This window comes from Aspergillus japonicus (genome assembly GCF_003184785.1).
Source record: "Aspergillus japonicus CBS 114.51 unplaced genomic scaffold BO86scaffold_46, whole genome shotgun sequence".
NCBI lineage: Eukaryota > Fungi > Ascomycota > Eurotiomycetes > Eurotiales > Aspergillaceae > Aspergillus > Aspergillus japonicus.
In genome coordinates, this window is record NW_020291683.1 from 113199 (window position 1) to 132942 (window position 19744).

At 53.5% G+C, this 19744-nt stretch overlaps 8 protein-coding genes across 8 annotated transcripts; 6 read left to right on the forward strand and 2 right to left on the reverse strand.

Moving 5' to 3' along the window:
* The first annotated feature begins 602 nt into the window (after positions 1–602).
* On the forward strand, positions 603–3969 carry cyc8 (putative transcriptional corepressor Cyc8). Its single transcript, XM_025666340.1, has 8 exons — positions 603–947; positions 1036–1239; positions 1293–1375; positions 1433–1612; positions 1682–1774; positions 1826–1982; positions 2039–2283; positions 2338–3969. Exons 1-8 carry the CDS (start codon positions 773–775, stop codon positions 3802–3804), a joined length of 2604 nt encoding a protein of 867 aa, XP_025525270.1. The 5' UTR covers positions 603–772; the 3' UTR covers positions 3805–3969.
* Positions 3970–4839: 870 nt separating this feature from the next.
* rpL3 (60S ribosomal protein uL3) lies at positions 4840–6666 on the forward strand. The gene is made up of 6 exons (XM_025672525.1): positions 4840–4889; positions 4966–4997; positions 5088–5145; positions 5232–5388; positions 5496–6169; positions 6228–6666. Coding segments are annotated over exons 1-6 (1179 nt in total). The 5' UTR covers positions 4840–4887; the 3' UTR covers positions 6484–6666.
* Positions 6667–7265: 599 nt separating this feature from the next.
* Positions 7266–7892, forward strand: BO86DRAFT_381334 (uncharacterized protein; the record flags this gene model as incomplete). Its single annotated transcript, XM_025670761.1, has 2 exons — positions 7266–7524; positions 7603–7892. The coding sequence occupies 2 exons, from the start codon at positions 7266–7268 to the stop codon at positions 7890–7892; spliced, it is 549 nt and encodes a 182-aa protein (XP_025525272.1).
* A 2413-nt stretch (positions 7893–10305) lies between these two features.
* BO86DRAFT_153583 (uncharacterized protein) lies at positions 10306–11174 on the forward strand. The gene has a single exon (XM_025666341.1). The coding sequence runs from the start codon at positions 10540–10542 to the stop codon at positions 11023–11025; it is 486 nt and encodes a 161-aa protein (XP_025525273.1). The 5' UTR covers positions 10306–10539; the 3' UTR covers positions 11026–11174.
* Positions 11175–11322: 148 nt separating this feature from the next.
* Positions 11323–13612, forward strand: BO86DRAFT_381335 (SKN1/KRE6 family beta-glucan synthesis-associated protein; the record flags this gene model as incomplete). Its single annotated transcript, XM_025670762.1, has 6 exons — positions 11323–11945; positions 12027–12207; positions 12303–12404; positions 12462–12984; positions 13033–13510; positions 13561–13612. The coding sequence occupies 6 exons, from the start codon at positions 11323–11325 to the stop codon at positions 13610–13612; spliced, it is 1959 nt and encodes a 652-aa protein (XP_025525274.1).
* A 1561-nt stretch (positions 13613–15173) lies between these two features.
* On the forward strand, positions 15174–16422 carry BO86DRAFT_153601 (uncharacterized protein). Its single transcript, XM_025666342.1, has 2 exons — positions 15174–15568; positions 15654–16422. The coding sequence occupies exons 1-2, from the start codon at positions 15404–15406 to the stop codon at positions 16296–16298; spliced, it is 810 nt and encodes a 269-aa protein (XP_025525275.1). The 5' UTR covers positions 15174–15403; the 3' UTR covers positions 16299–16422.
* A 701-nt stretch (positions 16423–17123) lies between these two features.
* Positions 17124–19130, reverse strand: BO86DRAFT_153616 (PDK/BCKDK family protein kinase). Its single transcript, XM_025666343.1, has 5 exons — positions 18951–19130; positions 18682–18879; positions 18429–18577; positions 17375–18363; positions 17124–17313 (listed from the first exon to the last, which is right to left on the reverse strand). The coding sequence occupies exons 2-5, from the start codon at positions 18791–18793 to the stop codon at positions 17250–17252; spliced, it is 1314 nt and encodes a 437-aa protein (XP_025525276.1). The 5' UTR covers positions 18794–18879; positions 18951–19130; the 3' UTR covers positions 17124–17249.
* Positions 18901–19455, reverse strand: BO86DRAFT_343464 (uncharacterized protein; the record flags this gene model as incomplete). Its single annotated transcript, XM_025669148.1, has 1 exon — positions 18901–19455. A coding segment is annotated over one exon (509 nt), but the record flags the coding sequence as incomplete, so codon positions are not given.
* Between the last annotated feature and the right edge of the window lie 289 nt (positions 19456–19744).

The window sequence follows — 19744 nt, forward strand, 5'->3', positions numbered from 1 at the left end:
TCGTTGACTGCTTCAGAGCTGCACAACCACTAGCGTGCCTTGGCGTTTCTCGCTCTCTACCACCAGCCCCTCGACCTTCCCTCTTCCTCTTCTTCTCTCTTCCTCTCTCTCTCTCTCTCTCTCTCTCTCTTCTCTTCCTTTCCCTCTTCTCCTCCTTTTCCCTTTCGTTTTGGCTCGCCCTCCCCCTGCCAATTAAACTCACTTTTGTCATTTCCCACCCCCCCCCTACTAATTCCTCAATTCTCTTCTCTCCCTTTCCCGACTTTTCCTCTCACTATCCCTTGCTTGTGTCATTTGGCTTCATCGCCCCAGTTGTTGTTCAGTTCTGCCGTTCGACCCTTTTTGCTTTGCCGCGTTCCTGTCAACTTCTTTACCCGCGGTTCACCATCCATCATATACAGAACCCCCAGCTGCAGTGTTGGGCTTGATTGATCGTGCAAGTCCTTTAGCGCTTGCATCTCCGTATATTTTCGAGCTTGACAACGCCGCGGCCCATTCCGCGTTGTCCCATCGCCTCCTTCCGCCTTCGCGACGTGGGTTGGATTTCGCCTGGGCAGTAACCGTCTTGCGTGAATCGTTTCGGGCTCCCGTCGCGTTTCGATTCAAGGTGGTCAAGTCTACTTTGCGCGACCGCCTGTATCTGGATTGTGCGACCTCGTCGTAACACAAGCGCTCGTTGCATCATCGTGTCGCAAAGTGCATGGGAGCATAAAGAGTCAGGATCCGCATCACTCGGTTGTGTCGCGTCTCGGCTTAATCCTGTATCAACATAATGGCCCACACACAGCCATCTCCTACGGGGGGTGTGACCCCTCACCATGGCCATCTCGCAGCTCATCCGCAGGTCAATGGTCACCTTCCCTTGCAATCCCAGAGCCAGAAGGGCCCGCCCTTGACTACTGCGCAGAAGATTGCTGCTCTGAATGAACAAGTCTGGCTACAAATCGGTACGTAGATCCTTAATGGCATTGATGTTGTAGGGCCACCGTGTTGGCCGCCGTCTCTGCTGGACTATTGCTAACTGTCTGCCTAAAGGAGCGCTCACTGAATTGATGGGCGATCTTGATGGTGCCATGAATGCTTTCGAACAAGCGCTGCGACACAATCAGTGGTCGATCCCCGCGATGAATGCGATTTCTTGTATATTACGCACAAAAGAGCAGTTTCCCAAGGCGATCGAGTACCTGCAAAACATCCTTAAGCTGGATCCCACCAGTGGCGAAACATGGGGCAGTCTGGGTACGTATAACCTGTCTAGTGTCTGATCTATCGCTGACTCGGAATTCGATAAGGTCATTGTCATCTGATGATGGACAACTTGCAGGAGGCATACACTTCCTACCAACAAGCGCTCTATCACCTCCGTGATCCTAAGGTCAGTAACGGGTTGAATGATGTTGATCATACATCTAGAAATACTGATGAAAAGCAGGAGCCCAAGTTGTGGTATGGAATTGGTATTCTTTATGATCGCTATGGCTCCCTGGATCACGCCGAAGAAGCCTTCTCCCAAGTCATGCGCATGGCGCCCGATTTTGAAAAGGCCAACGAAATTTACTTCAGGTTGGGCATAATATACAAGCAGCAGCAGAAGTTCAACCAGAGTCTGGAGGTATGTATCTTGCAGATAACGTGCCAATGGCGTGGACTTCATGAATCTCGTACTAATTATGATTCTTAGTGCTTCAAATACATTGTGACAGACCCTCCCCGTCCGTTGACGGAAGAGGATATCTGGTTCCAGATTGGTCACGTTCATGAACAGCAGAAAGATGTAAGTTTTGACAATCATACAGCGAATGATTTGCAGCTAATCCAGCCACAGTTCGATGCCGCGCAGCAAGCCTACAGACGGGTCCTCGACCGGGACCCCAATCATGCCAAGGTCCTGCAACAGTTGGGATGGCTCTACCATCAGCAAAGCAACAACTATGCTAGTCAGGAGAAAGCGATTGAATATTTGGAGAAATCCGTCAGCGCAGGTAAGCATCGCGCCTTTCGTCCAGTCGCAATTTGACGCTGACATAATATTCAATAGACAACACCGATGCGCAGAGTTGGTATCTGTTGGGTCGCTGCTACATGTCTCAAGCCAAGTACCCAAAGGCGTATGAAGCTTATCAACAGGCAGTCTACCGCGACGGACGCAACCCGACTTTCTGGTGCTCCATTGGTGTCCTGTATTATCAGATCAACCAGTACCGTGATGCGTTGGATGCTTATTCTCGTGCAATCCGCTTAAACCCATACATTTCGGAGGTGTGGTACGATCTGGGAACTCTGGTAGGTCACAGTACTTCGGGTGTTATCAGTGTCAAATGCTAACCTCGCCGCTAGTATGAGTCATGCAACAACCAGATTGCGGATGCACTTGATGCCTACGGTCGCGCTGCTGACCTGGATCCGACCAACGTTCACATCAAGGCCCGCTTGCAACTCCTCCAGAGCCAGCTGTCAGGTTCTGGCCAGAGCAACGGCCCGGCTCCTCAGCCCCAGGACGTTCACCCACAAGCGTATCAAGCACCCGGTGTTGGAGCCCCTCCGGCGCCTCAATGGGGTGCACCAGCCCCCACCGGTGGTCCACCCCCGCAGGCTCCCGCCCCCCCGAGACAGATCGCTGACTGGAACCGTGGCATCAACGAAGTCCAGTCTCAGGTTCAAGCCCAAGCCGCCAACGGATTCGATCACCGTGATGCTCTCCGTGCTCCTAGCTCCCTTCAGCAACCGAGCCCGCGACAGGAGCCAGGCAGAGTGTTTCCCGATGCCGTGCGTCCTCAGCCGGCCGTTCGCTCTCCCAAGACCACTCTGCCCGGCGGCCCCAACGTCTATGGGCCTGGACACACCCTTCCTCAGCTCGCCAACCCTAATGTTCCTGCTTCTGATCGCACTCCTGGCGCCTCTGCTGCCTTCTCTTCCGCAACACGCGGACCATTGCCCCCAGCTCCCGCGGCACCTCCCGCTCCTGGTGCTGCAAATGGTGCTCCTACTCCTGGCGGTACCTTGCCTCCTTACCATCGCCCTTTCACTCCGCCCACGGAAATCAGGCCCCTTCGTGACGAACGGCCATCCTCGCCTGGATCGACCTACCCACACCAACAGTACCATCACGGCCCCACCGTGCCACCTAGTGGCACCGGCATTGCAAGTGGCGCGCCTCCGCCTGCCTCTGCCATCAGCGCCGCAGAAGCGGCTGCCCGCGAGCGTGAGGATCGTCCTGGCTCTGCTATGAAGCGTGGTAGAGAATGGGACTCCGAACCTGGGCCTGCCAAAAAGATCGCCAGCGAGGAGAGCCGTGCTCGCCTGGACGAACAGATGACCCGCCGCGTCACTCCTCCCAACCGCATGCCTTCCCCTGGAGAGATGCAGCGCCGTAGCTCCTCGGAGGCTCGTCGTGAGGACCAACGCAGAGTCAATGAAAACTATCACCCATCTGAGGCGGCTCACCACCCTCAAACGCTGCCGTCCATCCAGCATATGCCCCCCCACCCGTCCGGTGGCCCTAGTCTCCCTCCCATGTCCGAAACACCGGCTGCGGTTTCCAACGGGCCCCAGCCTGGCCCGCCGTCTACTACCGTTCCTGTCAAGGAGGAGCCAGCTCGCAGTGAACAGGCCCCGGCCCACGAACCCGCGGCACGCAAAATGGACGTGGATGAAAACTACGATGATGACGGCGATGATGAGAAGAGAGCCTCTGCTGCTGTCAAGGGAAGCCCTTCCGCTAGCGCCAACAACAGCAGCAATGGCGTCCTGGCCAGTGGGTCCCAGCCCGCCCAAGCGAAACCCGAGTCTACTCCTGCAGCTTAGAGCTCGGTGATGTGATGTCCTTTGCATGCATGCCCCTCCAGGGAGTAATGACTGCTGTAATATGACGCCCAAATCAGGAACCAGCGTTCGCAACGATTAATTCTACTATGAGATGCCTCTCTACCCTCGTTACCCTTCCTTTCCCCCCTTTCCTTGGTTTCGTCTATATATCTTTTCTCCAATCTTCTTTGGCCACTCTGTTCGCCCGCTGTTTTATCACGAGAGCTTGTTTGTATTGTAGTCTTGGCAATTCATGGGACGGTTATTTATGGTCTTCGGTTTCTGTATTGAGTGTCTACTATCTTAGCCCTTCAGTAACGCATTCTCCGTTTAAACATACTGTCTAGTAGTCGGTCTAGGGTTCTTGATTGTAGCGGGTGCCAATTGAGGCAAGTTCAGTCTATTGTATAGCAGGAGGATGGTCAGTGCAGAAGACCTATACCACATCATAGCAATACAGCAGGTGGTTAGAAACAGGCTTGAGGTTCGGACAGTAGATGTACAACATGCCAAGCGTGACCATGCATTCAAGCGTGGAGAACTACGTAATAGTATCACATTGAGATTGGGATTGGAAAAGAATGCGAGGTGGTATAGATTTCCTAAGCATGCGACCGTGTGGCCCACTAAAGCATGTGCCGTTGCAAAATGTTTTTGGGGGGGGGGGGGGGGAAGATGACACATCCGGGCAGATCATGACCGAGCATGCTTTTGGAGGGAGAAAACCCGAAGAGGAAAGAAAGGGGGGAGTCCACGGTGGGAGGGGGGGAAGGTCCCACCGACTGGAGACACATGGACGAGAATTTAACTCGGATGAGAAAAAGAGTGGTTTGTGTGCCATTGAATTCTCCATTCATGGGTGGCGGTGGGAGCAAACACTGAGTTGGTTGCAAGCAGATGTTTGCCTGAGGCAGTAAGCGGTCGGGCCCATCCATCGCTTAACCCGATCCGGAAGCCGACGCCAAGAGTTCGCTTAGATCAGCCCACAATTCGTTAAGCGTGCAAAATACGACTTCCGCCAAATTCAGACGGAGATAGACACTCTCACTCACCACTTCGACGACTAACGACAACAGGGTCAAGATGTAAGTCGCCCTTACCGGTGATACAGGCACGTTCAGCTCGATATGATTCAGGTCGCTGATGGATTTTAATTCTCAGGAGTCACCGGAAGTTCGAAGCGCCTCGGCACGGTTCGTCAACCTTTGCTTTTCACCACTCGCTCGACGTTGGGATATGAATTTTTTCTTGCGTGGACTGGGTACTGACACAGGTCGCTACAGGCTCCCTCGCCTACTTGCCTCGCAAGCGCGCCGCCAGACACCGTGGAAAGGTTAAGAGGTCAGTCTCTCGATGATGGAAAAGAAAATTCCTTCGCAATCGCGATTTGGGAGGCAGTAAACTGAAATTTTTTCTCTTCGCGACAGCTTCCCCAAGGATGACCCCAAGAAGCCCGTCCACTTGACCGCCTCCATGGGTTACAAGGCCGGTATGACCACTGTTGTCCGTGACCTCGACCGCCCCGGTGCCAAGATGCACAAGAAGGAGATTGTTGAGGCTGCTACCGTTATCGAGACTCCTCCTGTACGTGAACCGACCCCGACCACCAAGGCGGAAAATATTTTTCTGGGCCCTGCTTGGGCGACCGCTCTCCCGATTCGAGCAACCACTCACATGTTTCTCATCTCTAGCTTGTCGCTGTCGGTGTTGTCGGTTACATCGAGACTCCCCGTGGTCTCCGCTCTCTCACCACCGTCTGGGCTGAGCACTTGAGCGACGAGGTCAAGCGTCGCTTCTACAAGAACTGGTACAAGAGCAAGAAGAAGGCCTTCACCAAGTACACCAAGAAGCACGCCGAGGAGAGCGGTGCCTCCATCACCCGCGAGCTCGAGCGCGTCAAGAAGTACTGCACTGTCGTCCGTGTCCTCGCCCACACTCAGATCCGCAAGACCCCTCTCAAGCAGAAGAAGGCCCACCTTATGGAGATCCAGGTCAACGGTGGCTCCGTTGCCGACAAGGTTGACTTCGCCCGCAACCTGTTCGAGAAGCCCATCGAGATCGACAGCATCTTCGAGAAGGACGAGATGATCGATGTCATCGCCGTCACCAAGGGTCACGGTTTCCAGGGTGTCACCAGCCGTTGGGGCACCAAGAAGCTTCCCCGTAAGACTCACAAGGGTCTGCGTAAGGTCGCCTGTATCGGTGCCTGGCACCCTAGCCACGTCCAGTGGACTGTTGCCCGTGCCGGTCAGATGGGTTACCACCACCGTACCTCTTGCAACCACAAGGTCTTCCGTGTTGGCAAGGGCTCCGATGAGGGTAACGCCTCCACCGAGTTCGATATCTCCAAGAAGCAGATCACTCCGTAAGTTACCCTGTGTATTTGGTGTCTGGTGACAAATTCGCTAATTCACTTTCTGCAGTCTTGGTGGTTTCGTCCGCTACGGTGAGGTCAAGAACGACTTCCTTCTCCTCAAGGGTTCCGTCCCTGGTGTCAAGAAGCGTGTCATGACCCTCCGTAAGACCCTCTACCCCCAGACCAACCGTCGTGCCACCGAGAAGGTCGAGCTCAAGTGGATCGACACCTCGTCCAAGTTCGGACACGGTGCTTTCCAGACCCCCGAGGAGAAGCGCGCCTTCCTGGGTACCCTCAAGAAGGACCTTGCTACCTCTGCTTAGGGTGTTTAGGGACATTTCGGGATGGAGTAGTGCGAATTATATTTTCTTTCAATAAAAAGCGAATACCTTTCAAGTCTGCTCCCATGACTGGAAAGTTAGTCCGGCCTTCCCCTTTGGTCTAGTTTACGTAGTCGGACGTCAACATTATGAGAAGTTAATTTATGCCCAAAATGATTGGAATCATGCGTGTTCTGTAATGTAAAAAATGAGAAATATAGTATCGATCACTACGATGGCTAAAGGGGTATAAGCATATTTTGACGCATAGTGCACCGTTGGTTTGAGCGTGAAAAAGAAAAGCTTGCCATCCGCAGGAACAAGCCCGACACCCCGACATCCCCATCTTGACATGCTACCACCTAAACTCCCGTACCTGCTAGAAACCCATTTCGAACCTAGTCCTCATTATCTTCTGCCGAGAAACTCCCTCCTTCCTGGGGCTAGTCGATCAGATGATGAGCGTCCCTCTACGACGGTGGCCGCCCAGCAGCCGCGGCAATTGCGTCATTGATCGTATCTCCCGTTGGGCTTCATCACTTTCTTCTTCCGCCTTGCCCACGCGTGCTACCGTTCACTCTTCTTCTCCCCACCAACAGCCAAACCAACTGAGCATACTATCCCGGCCTCGCACTTCTCTCTATCATCATCAGTGCATACCTCAATCCATTCACCTTCCGACCAACCCCCTTGTTTCACTGTCCAGAAACCCCGCCCGTATCGCCACCCGATCCCCAACGACGACAACAGCCACCACCACCACCACCACCACCACAATCCGCACCATGTCCTCCGACGACGCCTACATGTCCTTCCTAAACAAAGCCAACGCGGATCTCGACACCGCCCGCAGCAACCAGCAGACGAGCAGCAGCACCAGCAGCCAGGACCGTGCCGCGCGCACCGAAACCGTGCACACGGGCGTCAGCATCCCCGGCCCTCTGACCTCGGTGGATGCGTTCTACATCTCCGAAACCGACGAGCCTTTCGAGCCGGTCGCGCTGAAATGGGACGGCGCCAATCGGGGCGTGTGGCCTGATGCTTGTACGTCGTTGGCCCCCTTGGCAAAGAAAACCATCAAAAAAGAAAAGTCCAAACTAACAACGCTTCCCCCAAAAACAGCAAACTTCTCCAACCTCATCGCCTCATCCGACGACCTCGCCGCCGCCATCGAGACCCTCTCCCCGGCGTCCTTCGACCCCAGGAACCAGTACGCGTCGGCCCTGCGCGCGGTGCGCGCGGCCGCCAGCCAGGCGTCCGGCGGCGGGGAGCCCGGCGTGCAGGAGACGGACGTTGACGTCAAGGTCTACCGGGTGGAGGTCGGCAGCGCGCGGGTCGAGTATTATGTGTTGGCGTTGGATGCGGAGGGGGGCTTGCTTGTGGGGTTGAGGGCTAAGGCGATTGAGTCTTAGGATTTTTTTTTTTTTTTGGTCCTTTGTTGTTTTCATAGTTGTGTATATTGGTTTATGAGGTAATGATATCGTGTGATCTTCTTTCGACTATGTTGAAGGGGATGAGGATGTGGGGTGTGGGACGTTTGGTGGAATGGGAGGATTGGTTCTTGGGTTGGTGGTAGTATGCTGTAGGCTTGTAGTATTTTGATAAGGTGCGGCCGTATGGGAGGATATATTCCTATGCTGGGAAGCTTCGTGGTAAGTGTTTATTAAGTTGTCGATTGGAGACGGTTTGTTGGATTCTGGTGACTATCTCACGATCAGTGGGAAGAACTGCAAATTCTCTGCCACAAATATACGACATTCTACTTCATATCATGGTTGCTGATGCTATATGCGACATTGGGATGCCTTTTATATATTTGAGAGTCATAGCAGGTACGTATCAGGCCGGGTAAAAGAGACACAACAGTCCCTTGTAATCTTATAGGCACTTTTCCTACATTAACGTCTAGCTATCTGCCTCATTATATATTTCGAGTCGCCCATACAACAAAACATTACCTCACTCCAATTCTACTTTCCGAACGTCCGAAGAACTACCGGTATCTGTGTCTCAGTCCTTTACCATAGATGTCAGTCCAAGGTATACCGAGTCAGTCGACAGTGGTGCTGTACAGCCATTTCCCATAGGTACCTATATCCTTCCCGCACTGACCACTTATACTTCATTCTCAACAAAGTAGAATAACCGAGTACACAGCCAGAAAAAGGGGTTCTAGACTCCCTCCCTCAGTTGTCTCAGAAGGTGTGCTCATATTCAATCTGGTCATGGTTGAGGCTAAATGATTGGCTTGGTGGGTAGTAGCTATCAGAACGACGAAGAGGAGGAGGCAGGAGGAAGGGCAAACTAGGATGCGGACGCCCTCAGTCGGTCGGTGATTGACCGATCTTCCTGGATCATCAATCCAGGCAGCCTTTCAACTTATCGATCATTGTGAGATCTGATCTATCCAAATCTCTTAGATTTAGCATCAGGGCGTCGTCATCGCAGGATGGAACTAGTTGTTGGGAATAGTCGATCTTCAATGTGGTGGTAACTCTATATTGTTGTTCTTGAAAAGGATGCTTCGGTCTATTGATCTTGATCAGGTTGTTAAGGTTTGTTGATGATGCCTGAGTCATGATTGGGGTTCGAGCTCCTTGGATTGCCGAGGCTGGTTTGGGGACGAACTTGCTGCCCTACACTTCGCGACTCAGTAGGTATTACGGTGGTTCTATCTATCCATGATGCTGAGAGTTGTTTGGAAATGGCCCTATGAAGTGGCGATGAAGCATGTCAAGCAGTTTCTTGCCCTTGAACTCTGTCAGTTGAGGAACACGATCCACCAGCCACTTGTTATAGCTTGGGGAACGATATTCAATCTCAGGGGGAAGCAGGCGAGCAGTGCGCCGAAGGGTTGCCGTTGTCTGTGCGGGATCTTCTCTAGCTACTCCATACTCCGTACCTCGACCTTCTGGATCACTGCTAGAATAGGGGAGGCTAACTAAGTTAACAGCCTACAGGGGACTGGGACAACAAAGTTACGGACGGGACCTTGGCCGATGCGGGCGAGAGTACCAAGTACTGAGTTTATGTATGGTACGAAGGAAATTACTGAGGTCAGGATGTACTGTGCTCCATACTGTTCCAGACCGTCGAGATAGGTAGACTCAGTCGCTCTATTTATATAGTGGTATAGACGACAGGACGGATTCCCCCCGACAAGGCAACAATGGTGAACGGGTCAATGGAATGTGGTTGTTGCAGTCGAAGAGTAGGAATGCCAGAATTTCTTGGGGGGGGGGGGGGGGGTTGTTTTTCTGGGTGTGCACGGTATGATACGATACGGTAAGAAAGATCGACGCTAGTGTTCTAATTGTACAGTTTCAACAGTTCCAACCTGGTCCGGCGATACTTAAAACAGACTAGTCTCGGCCCACCCCAAGCAATCTCCAGATTCCATGGATCCAAGGCCGTCATTCTTGACTCTCGCCGGCAACCAAATTCTTCCTCAACATTCACCTCCTTGTTGCTGTCACTTGCTGGGTGATTATCTGTTTATTCAAGGTCTGGTGCGAGAAAGAAGGAGAATCACCTCGTTCAGGTGCAATCCATGCTGTTACTGCTAGCTACTGCTGCTGCTTGTCAAACTAGGGCAATGAGGCTGCACGCTAGCCATGCACAAGTGGTTCTCCATCACATGGTTCCTGGCAGCAGAGTCGATCAGATCCAAGTATAACTCTTCGATGCTCGACTCTCATGCAGGCGCCACTGCCCACATAGTTACTTTTTGACTCTTGCGTCGCAAACAACCTACCATTTGGCCGATAGGCTCCACACTGCAGGAACCCAATGGGTGCACAGGGTTCAGGATTGAAGCATTCTTCGGCCAAGACAGTTGCTGTCCCTTGATCAGCGGATGCCTGCCTGCACTTCCATCATGTTCTGTGTTTGGATCAAACTCTCCCCTCGGGCAGTCAAGTCAATGTGCAGTGTCTGTCTGTATGACTATGTACTGTACCTGCAGTGCCAGGGTCCCGTAATATTAGTTGACCATCTATGTAACAGTTGCTATTATTGCATGGAAATAATTTGGGAAATGGCCTTGATCTCTCTGTATCCATGTTCTTGTCCTCATCTTTCTCTCTTTCTCTTCTTCCTCTTTTGACTCCATTGCAGTCTTTACTCATCGCGCTGTTCCCACACCACACCCCCCTTTGGGCGACGGGCCGCATTGCTTCCAACCAACCTCCATTCGCGCCCTCTCCCCCCCCCCCCCCCTCCAAAGGCCTGTTTTGGTCTCCCTGTACCATTCTTTTGCATGTCCCCTCCGACGCTCGCTTCCATTCTCTTTCTTTCCACGCTGTCTGCGCGCGACAGCCCTCGTTCAACCCTTCTTTAACATCACTCACCTCTAGCCTGGGTCAGCCTGCCAATCCTTTACCAGCGCGCGCGTATCTTCATGTCGTCGCAGCCACTGCGGCCTTGTCTGTGAACATTGGGTGCACTGTTTCGTCTGGATTGGTTTCAGTCTCTTTTACAATTCACCACGCGTCAACTGTCCCTCTTTACGTCGCCCTTGCCTCGACTACAGTCATTACCGCGTAACCTATCATCAACCCAACCACGGTGGACAACAGTGTCGAGAAGGTTGCTTCGTGATTTATGGAGGTCTAGTCTCTGCTGCGAGTGCGGGACCATAACACAAGCCAGGCTGTTCTCCAGTCAAGAAGCCTGCAGATCCCAATCGCCCCAAGTCGACCAGTTCTGGAATTCAACAGGCCTGACGGTGGATTAACAGATCGGTGTCAAATCTTGTGCTTGCGGGAGACAGTGAATCAACAGCAACTGAGAACAGCAAGGAAGGGTTGCTGGGATTGGAACAGAACGCCATATCACACCATTATGTCCTTTCACTCCACGGGACGCGGAACTCCTCACATCCGACTCAATTCAGGACGTCAAGACCCGTTCGGCGACTCCGATGATCCCTATGCATCGGTGCCACACCCGCACATTGGACGGGCACTGACGCCGGGGATGGTACAGTCTCCCTCCGAGGGCACGTTGCAAACGACGATGTGGGGGTCGCCGACACCGCAGGAGTCGACCGAGTTCCTGATCCCGCCGCGGCCCTACCGCGGCCACCAGGAGGAGATGGACAGCATGCGGTCGACGGAGCTGTCGACGCGGTCGTCGCGGCGCACGAGTTGGAGCTCCGAGGGTGCCAGCGCGGACACCCGCGGGTATGTGTATACCCCCTTCGAAGATCTACGGTCCCCGTCACGCGCCGGAAGCGATGAGGTGGATGTGAACACGCAGACGGTGTCGGAGAAGTACAACATCATGCCCATGGAGGGACTGCTGTTGTTCCCCGAGGATGTCGAAAAGGATGACTACCTGCACGAACCCAACCCGAACGACGATCAAGAGTGCGACATATGGAACAGGCGCGGGATTGCAAATGTTGGGGGGTTGATCCTGATCACTATAGGCTTCTTGGTGTTGTTTATCGGCTACCCTGTCATGTATGGATGCAATCTAGTTTGATCTGGGGAATTTTTGTTCTGTACGGAAAATGAATGCTGATTATCTTTTCTTCTTTCCAGGTCGGCGGTAGAGAGCTTCAGAAAACCGTCCAGACCATCATGTCATGAAACTGATCCCCTGTGTCTCGAGGTCGGCCAGCAGCCGATGCTGGCCAATATTCGGACCGGCTTGATAGACCCGGAAACCCCAAAGTCAGCCATGAGCAAGACCACGGCGGATGGCAAGGAATGGCAGTTAGTGGTAAGGATGCGGTTGCTTGTCCCAAAAGGGGGCGGAATCAGCCAGCATACCGCGGGCTTGGTCTTTGGAATTGTGGCTGATTTTTCGCAATGCAGTTTTCGGATGAATTCAACACTCCGGGCCGAACATTCTACGACGACGATGATGCCTACTTTCAAGCAGTTGACCTGTGGTATGGTGTCACGCAGGACTTGGAGGTACGGGCTTGTTTGTCGGCTGTGGAACCTCATCGTGGTAACTGACTTCGCGCATAGTGGTATGACCCGGATGCAGTCACGACGAGAGATGGAAACCTTGAGATTCGGTTTGATGCCTTCGCTAACCACAACGTCTCATATCGGTCTGGCATGATGCAAAGCTGGAACAAGTTGTGCTTCTCCGGTGGTCGTTTAGAGGCGAGTATCTCACTTCCCGGCTCCGGTGATGTATCCGGTTTCTGGCCCGGCTTTTGGGCCATGGGGAACCTAGGTCGACCTGGTTATGCTGCCACAACTGAAGGCATGTGGCCGTACAGCTACCACGACGAATGCGACGCCGGCATCACCCCTAACCAAAGCTCGCCGGACGGTATCAACTTCCTGCCGGGGATGCGTCTCCCCGCATGCACGTGCGCTGGCGCGGATCATCCTTCCCCAGGGAAATCGCGTGGCGCACCTGAGATTGACGTGCTCGAAGCCAATGTCATTGCCTTGAATGGTGATCAAAATGCATATATCGGCTCCGTGTCTCAGAGTCTGCAGATGGCGCCGTTCGATATTTGGTATATGCCTGATTATGGTGAGTTCGCTCCGTGACCTTCCGCATATCTCTCTGACCCTGTCGCAGATTTCACCGCTGTCTATGATCCAACGATCACGCAGATCAACTCTTACCGCGGAGGCCCGTATCAGCAGGCTATGTCGGGCCTCACCAACCTCAACAACGACTGGTACAATGGCTCCGAATACCAGGTCTACGCCTTTGAATACACCCCTGGTGCTACAGGCGACATCACCTGGTTTGTTGGGCAGGACAAGACATGGACTCTGGACGGTCGCGCCATTGGACCCAATGGCAACGTCGGGCAAAGACTGGTCCCCGTGGAGCCGTTGTCGATCGTCATGAACTTGGGCATGGCCTGGAACTTTGCCCCAATCGACGAGAGCATCAAGAGCTACTTGCCCGGCTACTTGCGATTCGACTATATTCGGATTTACCAGGACCCCGAGCACACCAGCGTCACCTGTGATCCTCCCGGCTACGAGACCACAGACTACATTGCCAGACACCCGGAAGCTTACCGCAATGTAAACAAAACCACTTGGTATGAATCCCCACCTTTTTTTCTTGTTCATGTATGCTCACATCTCACAGGGACGGCGCCGGTTATGAATGGCCCAAAAATACCTTGATGCATGGATGTTAGACGGTTTCGACGTTAAACTCGCCACGAACTTTCGAGTAATACGATCACTTATCATTTCTCACCAAGCCCGCCTTGTCGACCTGGGCCTTTGTTTTTTTTTTTTTGGCCACGCGGACGCAAAGGTCCAGATATCAGCGGCACTTCGTTGAGGGTGTCATGAGTCATTTCTGTTTAGCGGCATTGTTGTTTTCCTGGCGTTTAGAGGAGAGACGCGCACGCGCGCGTGTGTGTGTGGTATAGGTCTTGGAGGGGCGGTTTTCACTTTCATATTCGCATCTTTCTTCTTAGAGATATTTCCGATGTACTTTCTCCTTTCTACTTCACCCCATCGCAGTTGATTTTTTTCTTCGAACAATTCTGTCATCTAATCAATCCCGCATGCTGGCATACTTCTGCAGATTGATTTATTGTCCTCTTTATCTTGGTTTGTGTGAGGGTGTGGATATGGTTCTCATTATGAGGGGTCTCATTTTCTTTCGAGGTGGAGAGGAGAGACTCAACGAGACGTTGAGAGCTTAGGGGTGGAGAGCGGCAAGGAAAAAATACCTTTTGTTAGACCATAGCATAGTACGAATCAGACTACCACTAATGAGGAACTACCGAATATGGTTACTGTGCCTGCGAGAGTTGATCGGGATGGAACTTATCCTTTGCACGTGGAGTTCTGAATCCATCAAGCAGTTTCGAACATCGGAGTTCGCTAATGTGTCATATGCTTAGCAGCGCTGCAGAGAAGAGATGAAGCAGCCCAGCTCGCAGGATTGAATCCCCGTCCTTCCAGGCTTTTCCAGGCAGCTCTGCGGACTTTCTTGCAAGAAAGCCCTTTGCAGAGCGGACCACAGCTCTCCCTATCTGATAGCCTCATACAACACAAACACAAAGAAGGGTAGAAGACGACTGCTTAGTCGGGTAACTTATAGTTGTTCGGTAAACAAGCCGAGCCTAGAAGGCGGTCGGTCGATGACGTTGAATTTGCACAGTACAACAGTACCGCCGCAGTGCAAACAAGCACAACAGAGTCGTCGACCACCACCACCGCATCATCTCCGCCGCCCCCCACATTCAAACCACTGCCCGCCCTCCCGACTCCGACTCGTCCATCCCAACCGATCATCCTGCTGGTCAGGTTCGAACCTAGACATCTGCCGCCTCGCTCTATCGCTACCCCACCTTATATCGCATATCCGACGCCCGCAATTAGTATCTGCTGGCTCCTCGCGCGCTCTCTCTTGTATAATCTCTATTTGCCCCAAAGCCGACTTCAAACGTCCCACCCAACTACGCAAACCGGCCACTCGATAGTGAACGACCCTGGCGCCTGAGAAGCGCATTCCATCGCAAGACTCGCAGCGATACACAATTCCCCATATTGTGACCTCATTCTCATCAAGCTTTCTCCGAAGGAACGCGTTGGGAGCAACATGTTCCACCCTAGCATCCACGGCGTGCCTTCAGGCCACGGCCACAGCCACGGCCACGATCACGACGACCCCATCATCCTCGACGACGAGGAGCGGGATGATCAGCCGTACAACTCCGACACCTCCACCTCCACCTCCGACTCCATGGTCAGCAGTACGCACCGCCTGCCGGCGCATGTATTAGCGCAGCAGCAGTTATCCCAGCTGCAACGGACGCAGAACCGTACGGCCCCCTTCTTCCTTCCACCCCGACATAGACACTGACTATCAAACAGGACCAACAATCAACCCCCTGCACCAGTTCCCCACCACAAACGGCACCACACTCGGCGACGCGACCACAGCCACAGAAACCACCACCACCACCACCATGAACCCCAACGCAAACAGACCCACAACCACAAACACACACTACCAAACCTCCCTCGAACAAGACAAAAGGCTCCGCAGCCGCATCCGCGAAGAACGCCACGCCGCCCTCTGCGTCCTCCTGGACCGCGAACTCCTCACCGTGCAGGCCCTCGCCGCCCAAGAGGTATGCCCTTCCCCCCCCAAAATCCCCAAATACCCCTCCCCAAACAAACTCCTCTTTGCTGACCTCGACCCCCCCCTCCAAAAAGTCCATCCCCCAAACCCGCCGCCGCTTCCTCGCCAAACTCCTCAGCCCCGAGGACCCCGACACCGCCGCCAGCCTCCAGGGCGACCGCTTCGTCATCCAGCATCCGATGCGGTTGGGGTCCGTGTCCGGGGGAGGAGCATCGAGATCCGGGACCGCGTCGCCGGCGGCGGCGGCGGCGGCTGGCGCATCGCCCGCTACTCCGTCGGGCGGAGACTACGATGAAGATGATAGGCGGTTGCGGATCGGGGTCGGGATCGGCGGGCCCATCACGACGACGGGGTTGATTGTTCCGCGGCAGGTCGAGGAGGTGTATGAGACGGATGAGGCGGGGTGGAGGCGGCCGCCGCCGGGGGGCGGAGCGGAGCGCTTCGGGGCTGGTGGTGGAGGTGGTGGGAGTGGCACGAATCGGGGGTCTCCGGCGGCGGCAGGGTCCTCGGTATCGTCACCCGCCGGGAGGACGAAGGCGGGGACGACGAGTAATAGTAGTAGTGTGGCGGCAACGGCGGGGTCGACGCCCGACAGGCAGCGGAGGGGCATCAAGGGGCGGTCGCAGCGGGAGAGGGAGCGGGAGAGAGGGCGCGCGCGGAGGGGCTTGGTGGGTGGTGCTGGTGCGGCGGCCTCGATTTTTGGAGCTTCTCTTACGTAACTGCAAGTACTAGGTCGTCACTCCTTGGGGATTCTCTCCTGCTACTTCAAACTGAACACCAGTAGTCAGCTATACGAGGGCATTGGATACCATACCATAAACACCAGTTCTCTTACAGGGTCACAGAGCCTGAAAGCTCAAGACAAGTCTAAAGAAAAAGACGCATGTCGAAAGATCTCCTTATCCGATTCGCCCCGAAGGACAACAAAGTTAAAAAAAAAAAAAAGTGCCTCATATACATTGGCTGGCCGTGAAAACAAAAAAACCGTACCCCATAATTTCCATCAGTCCATAAAAAGTACTATACACGCGATGTGAACACAAAAACAGAATCAGAATCGAGCCCAGAGCTAAACAAGACAGAAAAAGGATGGTGGTGGTGTGGTGGACACCATCTAAAGTATACCCACAATCCGGCTAGTTTCCAAACATGGCAAGGGGGGGTATCTAAGTAGATCAAAACCGTTCTTTTTTCCCTTGACGGCGTGATAAGTTCAACCCTTCATCTCAATGGGGGTTGACATAAAGATGTCTCAACATCTCAATTGCAATTTTTTTTTCCTTTTTGGTTTCTCGTCTCAATCATTCTTTTGGCTGTGTATGGCATTTCCAATTGGAGGAATGCCAACGGTCTGCTTAGTAGCAGATCGTCAGTCCAAAATCATGGTGTCTGGTTCCCGCACAGCGCACACGGCTTAATAAAAGGATCCATCGTCAGTAGGAACAAGAAGTCGCTTATCTGCGCTTTTCAGCGTTCAGCAGACTCGCAGCATCGCCTACTTGCTTTCGCTCGGAGACTTCCCGCGTGCGCATCCGCGCACGGGCACGTTCGATATTCATAGGCGTCAATCCTTGGGATGGTGATGGTGATGGATCCGGTTCCGAGTAGAAAGGATGCAGTCTGTGGGAAGTAGAGAACCGGACACGACCATCCCTCATGACTGGTAATTGTCATTGCAGGGGTTCCGAGCTCGAGGAGAGTCGGTTCAGGTGGAGGTAGACGTCCGTCCCGTATCTGTGAGAGCTGTTAGTCATCGTGCTTCTTGAATTTCCTGCCACAAAGGCTCGCTACTCACCCCTCCATGCTGATCAACTTCAGATCGCCACCAAAGTACCGAGCATACAAACGACTGATCGGAAGACCGTAGCCGAACCCGGCCATGGGAGCCTTGAAGTCGCTCTTGTCGAAATCTGGGTCCAGACTTGGGGTTTGCTCGACGGTCGTGTACATATACGTCCAGACCAGGGGAATGGCAGAACGAGGGATGCCACCACCTTCGTCGGAAATCTTGATTGTGATATCTTCCTTTCCTTCCGCAATGATGACCTTGGTGACGGGGAAGGTGTCCTTGTCCACACCATTGGCCTCCACCACCGCGCGCAAGGAGTTCTTCAGAGTCTCAAAGAGCATATGCGACAGATGTCCTGGCACATACATGAAGTTCAGGTCCTCTTTGCACACAAGCTGCACCTTGGGGGCGTCGAACAATCCGTAGTAATCCTGGCAGACGAAACGGGCGTTTTCGATCGCCTCGAGGGCTATCTCCCGCACATTTGTCTTGGTACAGATTATTCCGACGTAGTGCGGATGTTTTACGTGAGTCTGTTCAGTCAATGCGATATGCTGTCCAATCAACATTCGTATGCCGATCCTTGACATGTAAAACCGATCGAGGAAGGATTGCACGGTCGAGTCGATTTGCAGGCGCTGGCGCTTTCGTTTCCATTCGAGAATACCCTGGGCCACGGTGGTCACGACGCTGTCGTGTCTTCGCTTGATTTCCTTGAGTGTCTGTGCAAATCGCTCGTTGTAGTCGTTCAGCTCCGGTGGCCAATTTCCTTGATCATCGGATGGTGCATAGTATCTTCGAGCAGCCGCAGCCTTGCCATTTCCATTGCCGTTTGACGTGGAGGACGGGGAGGATCGATACTGTCCTTCGCGAATGCTGGGGTTCTGCGTGACTTCCGAGAGGATCCTCGAGGTCCCGCCGTTAAGCTTTCCCGGGCGCAGCAGGCGGGCCTTAACTTCCTGGGTGAGGGTGGGTCGCGGCAGCGTAATGATTTCCTGCCGGGGACGTCAGCGACAACTCCGGCGGACATAACCCCGGCCGGGCGGTGGGTGAGTCATACCTCGAACGATTGTGCGTACCAGTCTTGAACTTTTTTGATTGAGGGCATTTCACTAAGTCCATCGGGAAGTTCTCCAAGATCCTGGACACGGTGGGCGAGGCGAATGGGCAGTTCTTCTGAGAGGAATTGTGACGCTCGGAACAAAGTGCCTGTATGCGGGTAGCGATCACGAGATTAGCCGATGTCGGTCATCTCCCCAGCGTCATATGGGATGAAACAGAATCTCAAAGTGCGCAAGCACCTCAACACATACCGACTGATGGTCTATCTCCAAATTGAACCATTTGTCGGAGAGAGACGCCGGTCGCTGGGAAGCTGGCATAGTGTCTGATGGTGTCCATCAGTCTCTCCGACGGCTTCCACATGATGTTGAGGGTATCAGGCCGGACGGCCTGGATTTGCGCTGGTCAAAACCAATGTGATGAGAAACAAAACTCTCGCAAATCAAAGGCTAGGCAGGAGAAATGGATGTCAGTAAAATCAGAGTTGGGACGAATGCAGAGGGCTGTAAGGAGGAACTACCGAGGTTGGGGGAGTCCCCTCCGTCTCGCAGGCGAGCTCCGGAACGGCGGGCGGTAAGAAGCCCCGGAGTGGGATCTCAGTGTGAGAAAGTGACTTGAATTGATAGACACAAGAGCCCAATGGAAAATTATGAAACTTTTTCGAGAAGGTGAGCACACGAGTAGTATGGGGAAAGGGGGAAGAAGGAAAGAAGGAAAGAAGAGAAGAAGAAAGATGGGAGGGGAGGGGAAAAGAGAGAGAGAGAGAGAGCGAGGGAGGGAAAGGAAAGATGCGGGCAGAGGGAAGTAAGTACTAAGTAAGCTCTGGACGCGGACTGGGCTGGACAACCAGCAGCAGCAGCAGTGAATGACTCCTTCGGGGAAAGTTGTTGCGGAGACTCTCAGCGATTCCCGGGGGAAGACGGTCACGTGCCATGGTGGGGGGAAAAGACCGCATCCGATCCCGTGATGGGCCGAGGAAGTAAGTTGTATTCGATACTTAGTCAGCCACTCGCAGGCAATAATCAGCCGATCCGTACAGCAAGTATTGGAGTACTCCGTGCTCCGTACTCTGTACTCAGTGAGTTTAACTTACACTCTACACTTTACTTACACTCGACTTGTTCCTGGGCACTGACTACTGCTCATTCAGGCAAGCTGCTCATGATCAGACCATGTCTGACATTTCCAGCGACAAAGTTTGCTTCTATCTATTGACTTTGCTGTCCTCACCACACCATAACCACCCAGCGCCAAGACCTGCCACTGACCACGGAGGAATTACCGGTGCAAATGAGCTGCACGTTACAACGTCCC

What these genes read in the sequence shown, in the direction of transcription:
- BO86DRAFT_153616 (XM_025666343.1), bottom strand. Translation starts at nt 18,793, where the DNA reads ATGTGGAAGCCGTCGGAGAGACTGATGGACACCATCAGACACTATGCC. An exon ending in TGGAGATAGACCATCAGTCG is followed by an intron (nt 18,578 to 18,681) that starts GTATGTGTTGAG and finishes ACCCGCATACAG; the next exon opens with GCACTTTGTTCCGAGCGTCA. An exon ending in AAGTTGATCAGCATGGAGGG is followed by an intron (nt 17,314 to 17,374) that starts GTGAGTAGCGAG and finishes CAGCTCTCACAG; the next exon opens with ATACGGGACGGACGTCTACC.
- BO86DRAFT_153601 (XM_025666342.1), top strand. Translation starts at nt 15,404, where the DNA reads ATGAACCCCAACGCAAACAGACCCACAACCACAAACACACACTACCAA. An exon ending in AGGCCCTCGCCGCCCAAGAG is followed by an intron (nt 15,569 to 15,653) that starts GTATGCCCTTCC and finishes CCCTCCAAAAAG; the next exon opens with TCCATCCCCCAAACCCGCCG.
- BO86DRAFT_153583 (XM_025666341.1), top strand. Translation starts at nt 10,540, where the DNA reads ATGTTCTTGTCCTCATCTTTCTCTCTTTCTCTTCTTCCTCTTTTGACT.
- rpL3 (XM_025672525.1), top strand. An exon ending in GTTCGAAGCGCCTCGGCACG is followed by an intron (nt 4,998 to 5,087) that starts GTTCGTCAACCT and finishes AGGTCGCTACAG; the next exon opens with GCTCCCTCGCCTACTTGCCT. An exon ending in CACCGTGGAAAGGTTAAGAG is followed by an intron (nt 5,146 to 5,231) that starts GTCAGTCTCTCG and finishes TCTTCGCGACAG; the next exon opens with CTTCCCCAAGGATGACCCCA.
- cyc8 (XM_025666340.1), top strand. Translation starts at nt 773, where the DNA reads ATGGCCCACACACAGCCATCTCCTACGGGGGGTGTGACCCCTCACCAT. An exon ending in ATCACCTCCGTGATCCTAAG is followed by an intron (nt 1,376 to 1,432) that starts GTCAGTAACGGG and finishes GATGAAAAGCAG; the next exon opens with GAGCCCAAGTTGTGGTATGG. An exon ending in GGTACGATCTGGGAACTCTG is followed by an intron (nt 2,284 to 2,337) that starts GTAGGTCACAGT and finishes CCTCGCCGCTAG; the next exon opens with TATGAGTCATGCAACAACCA.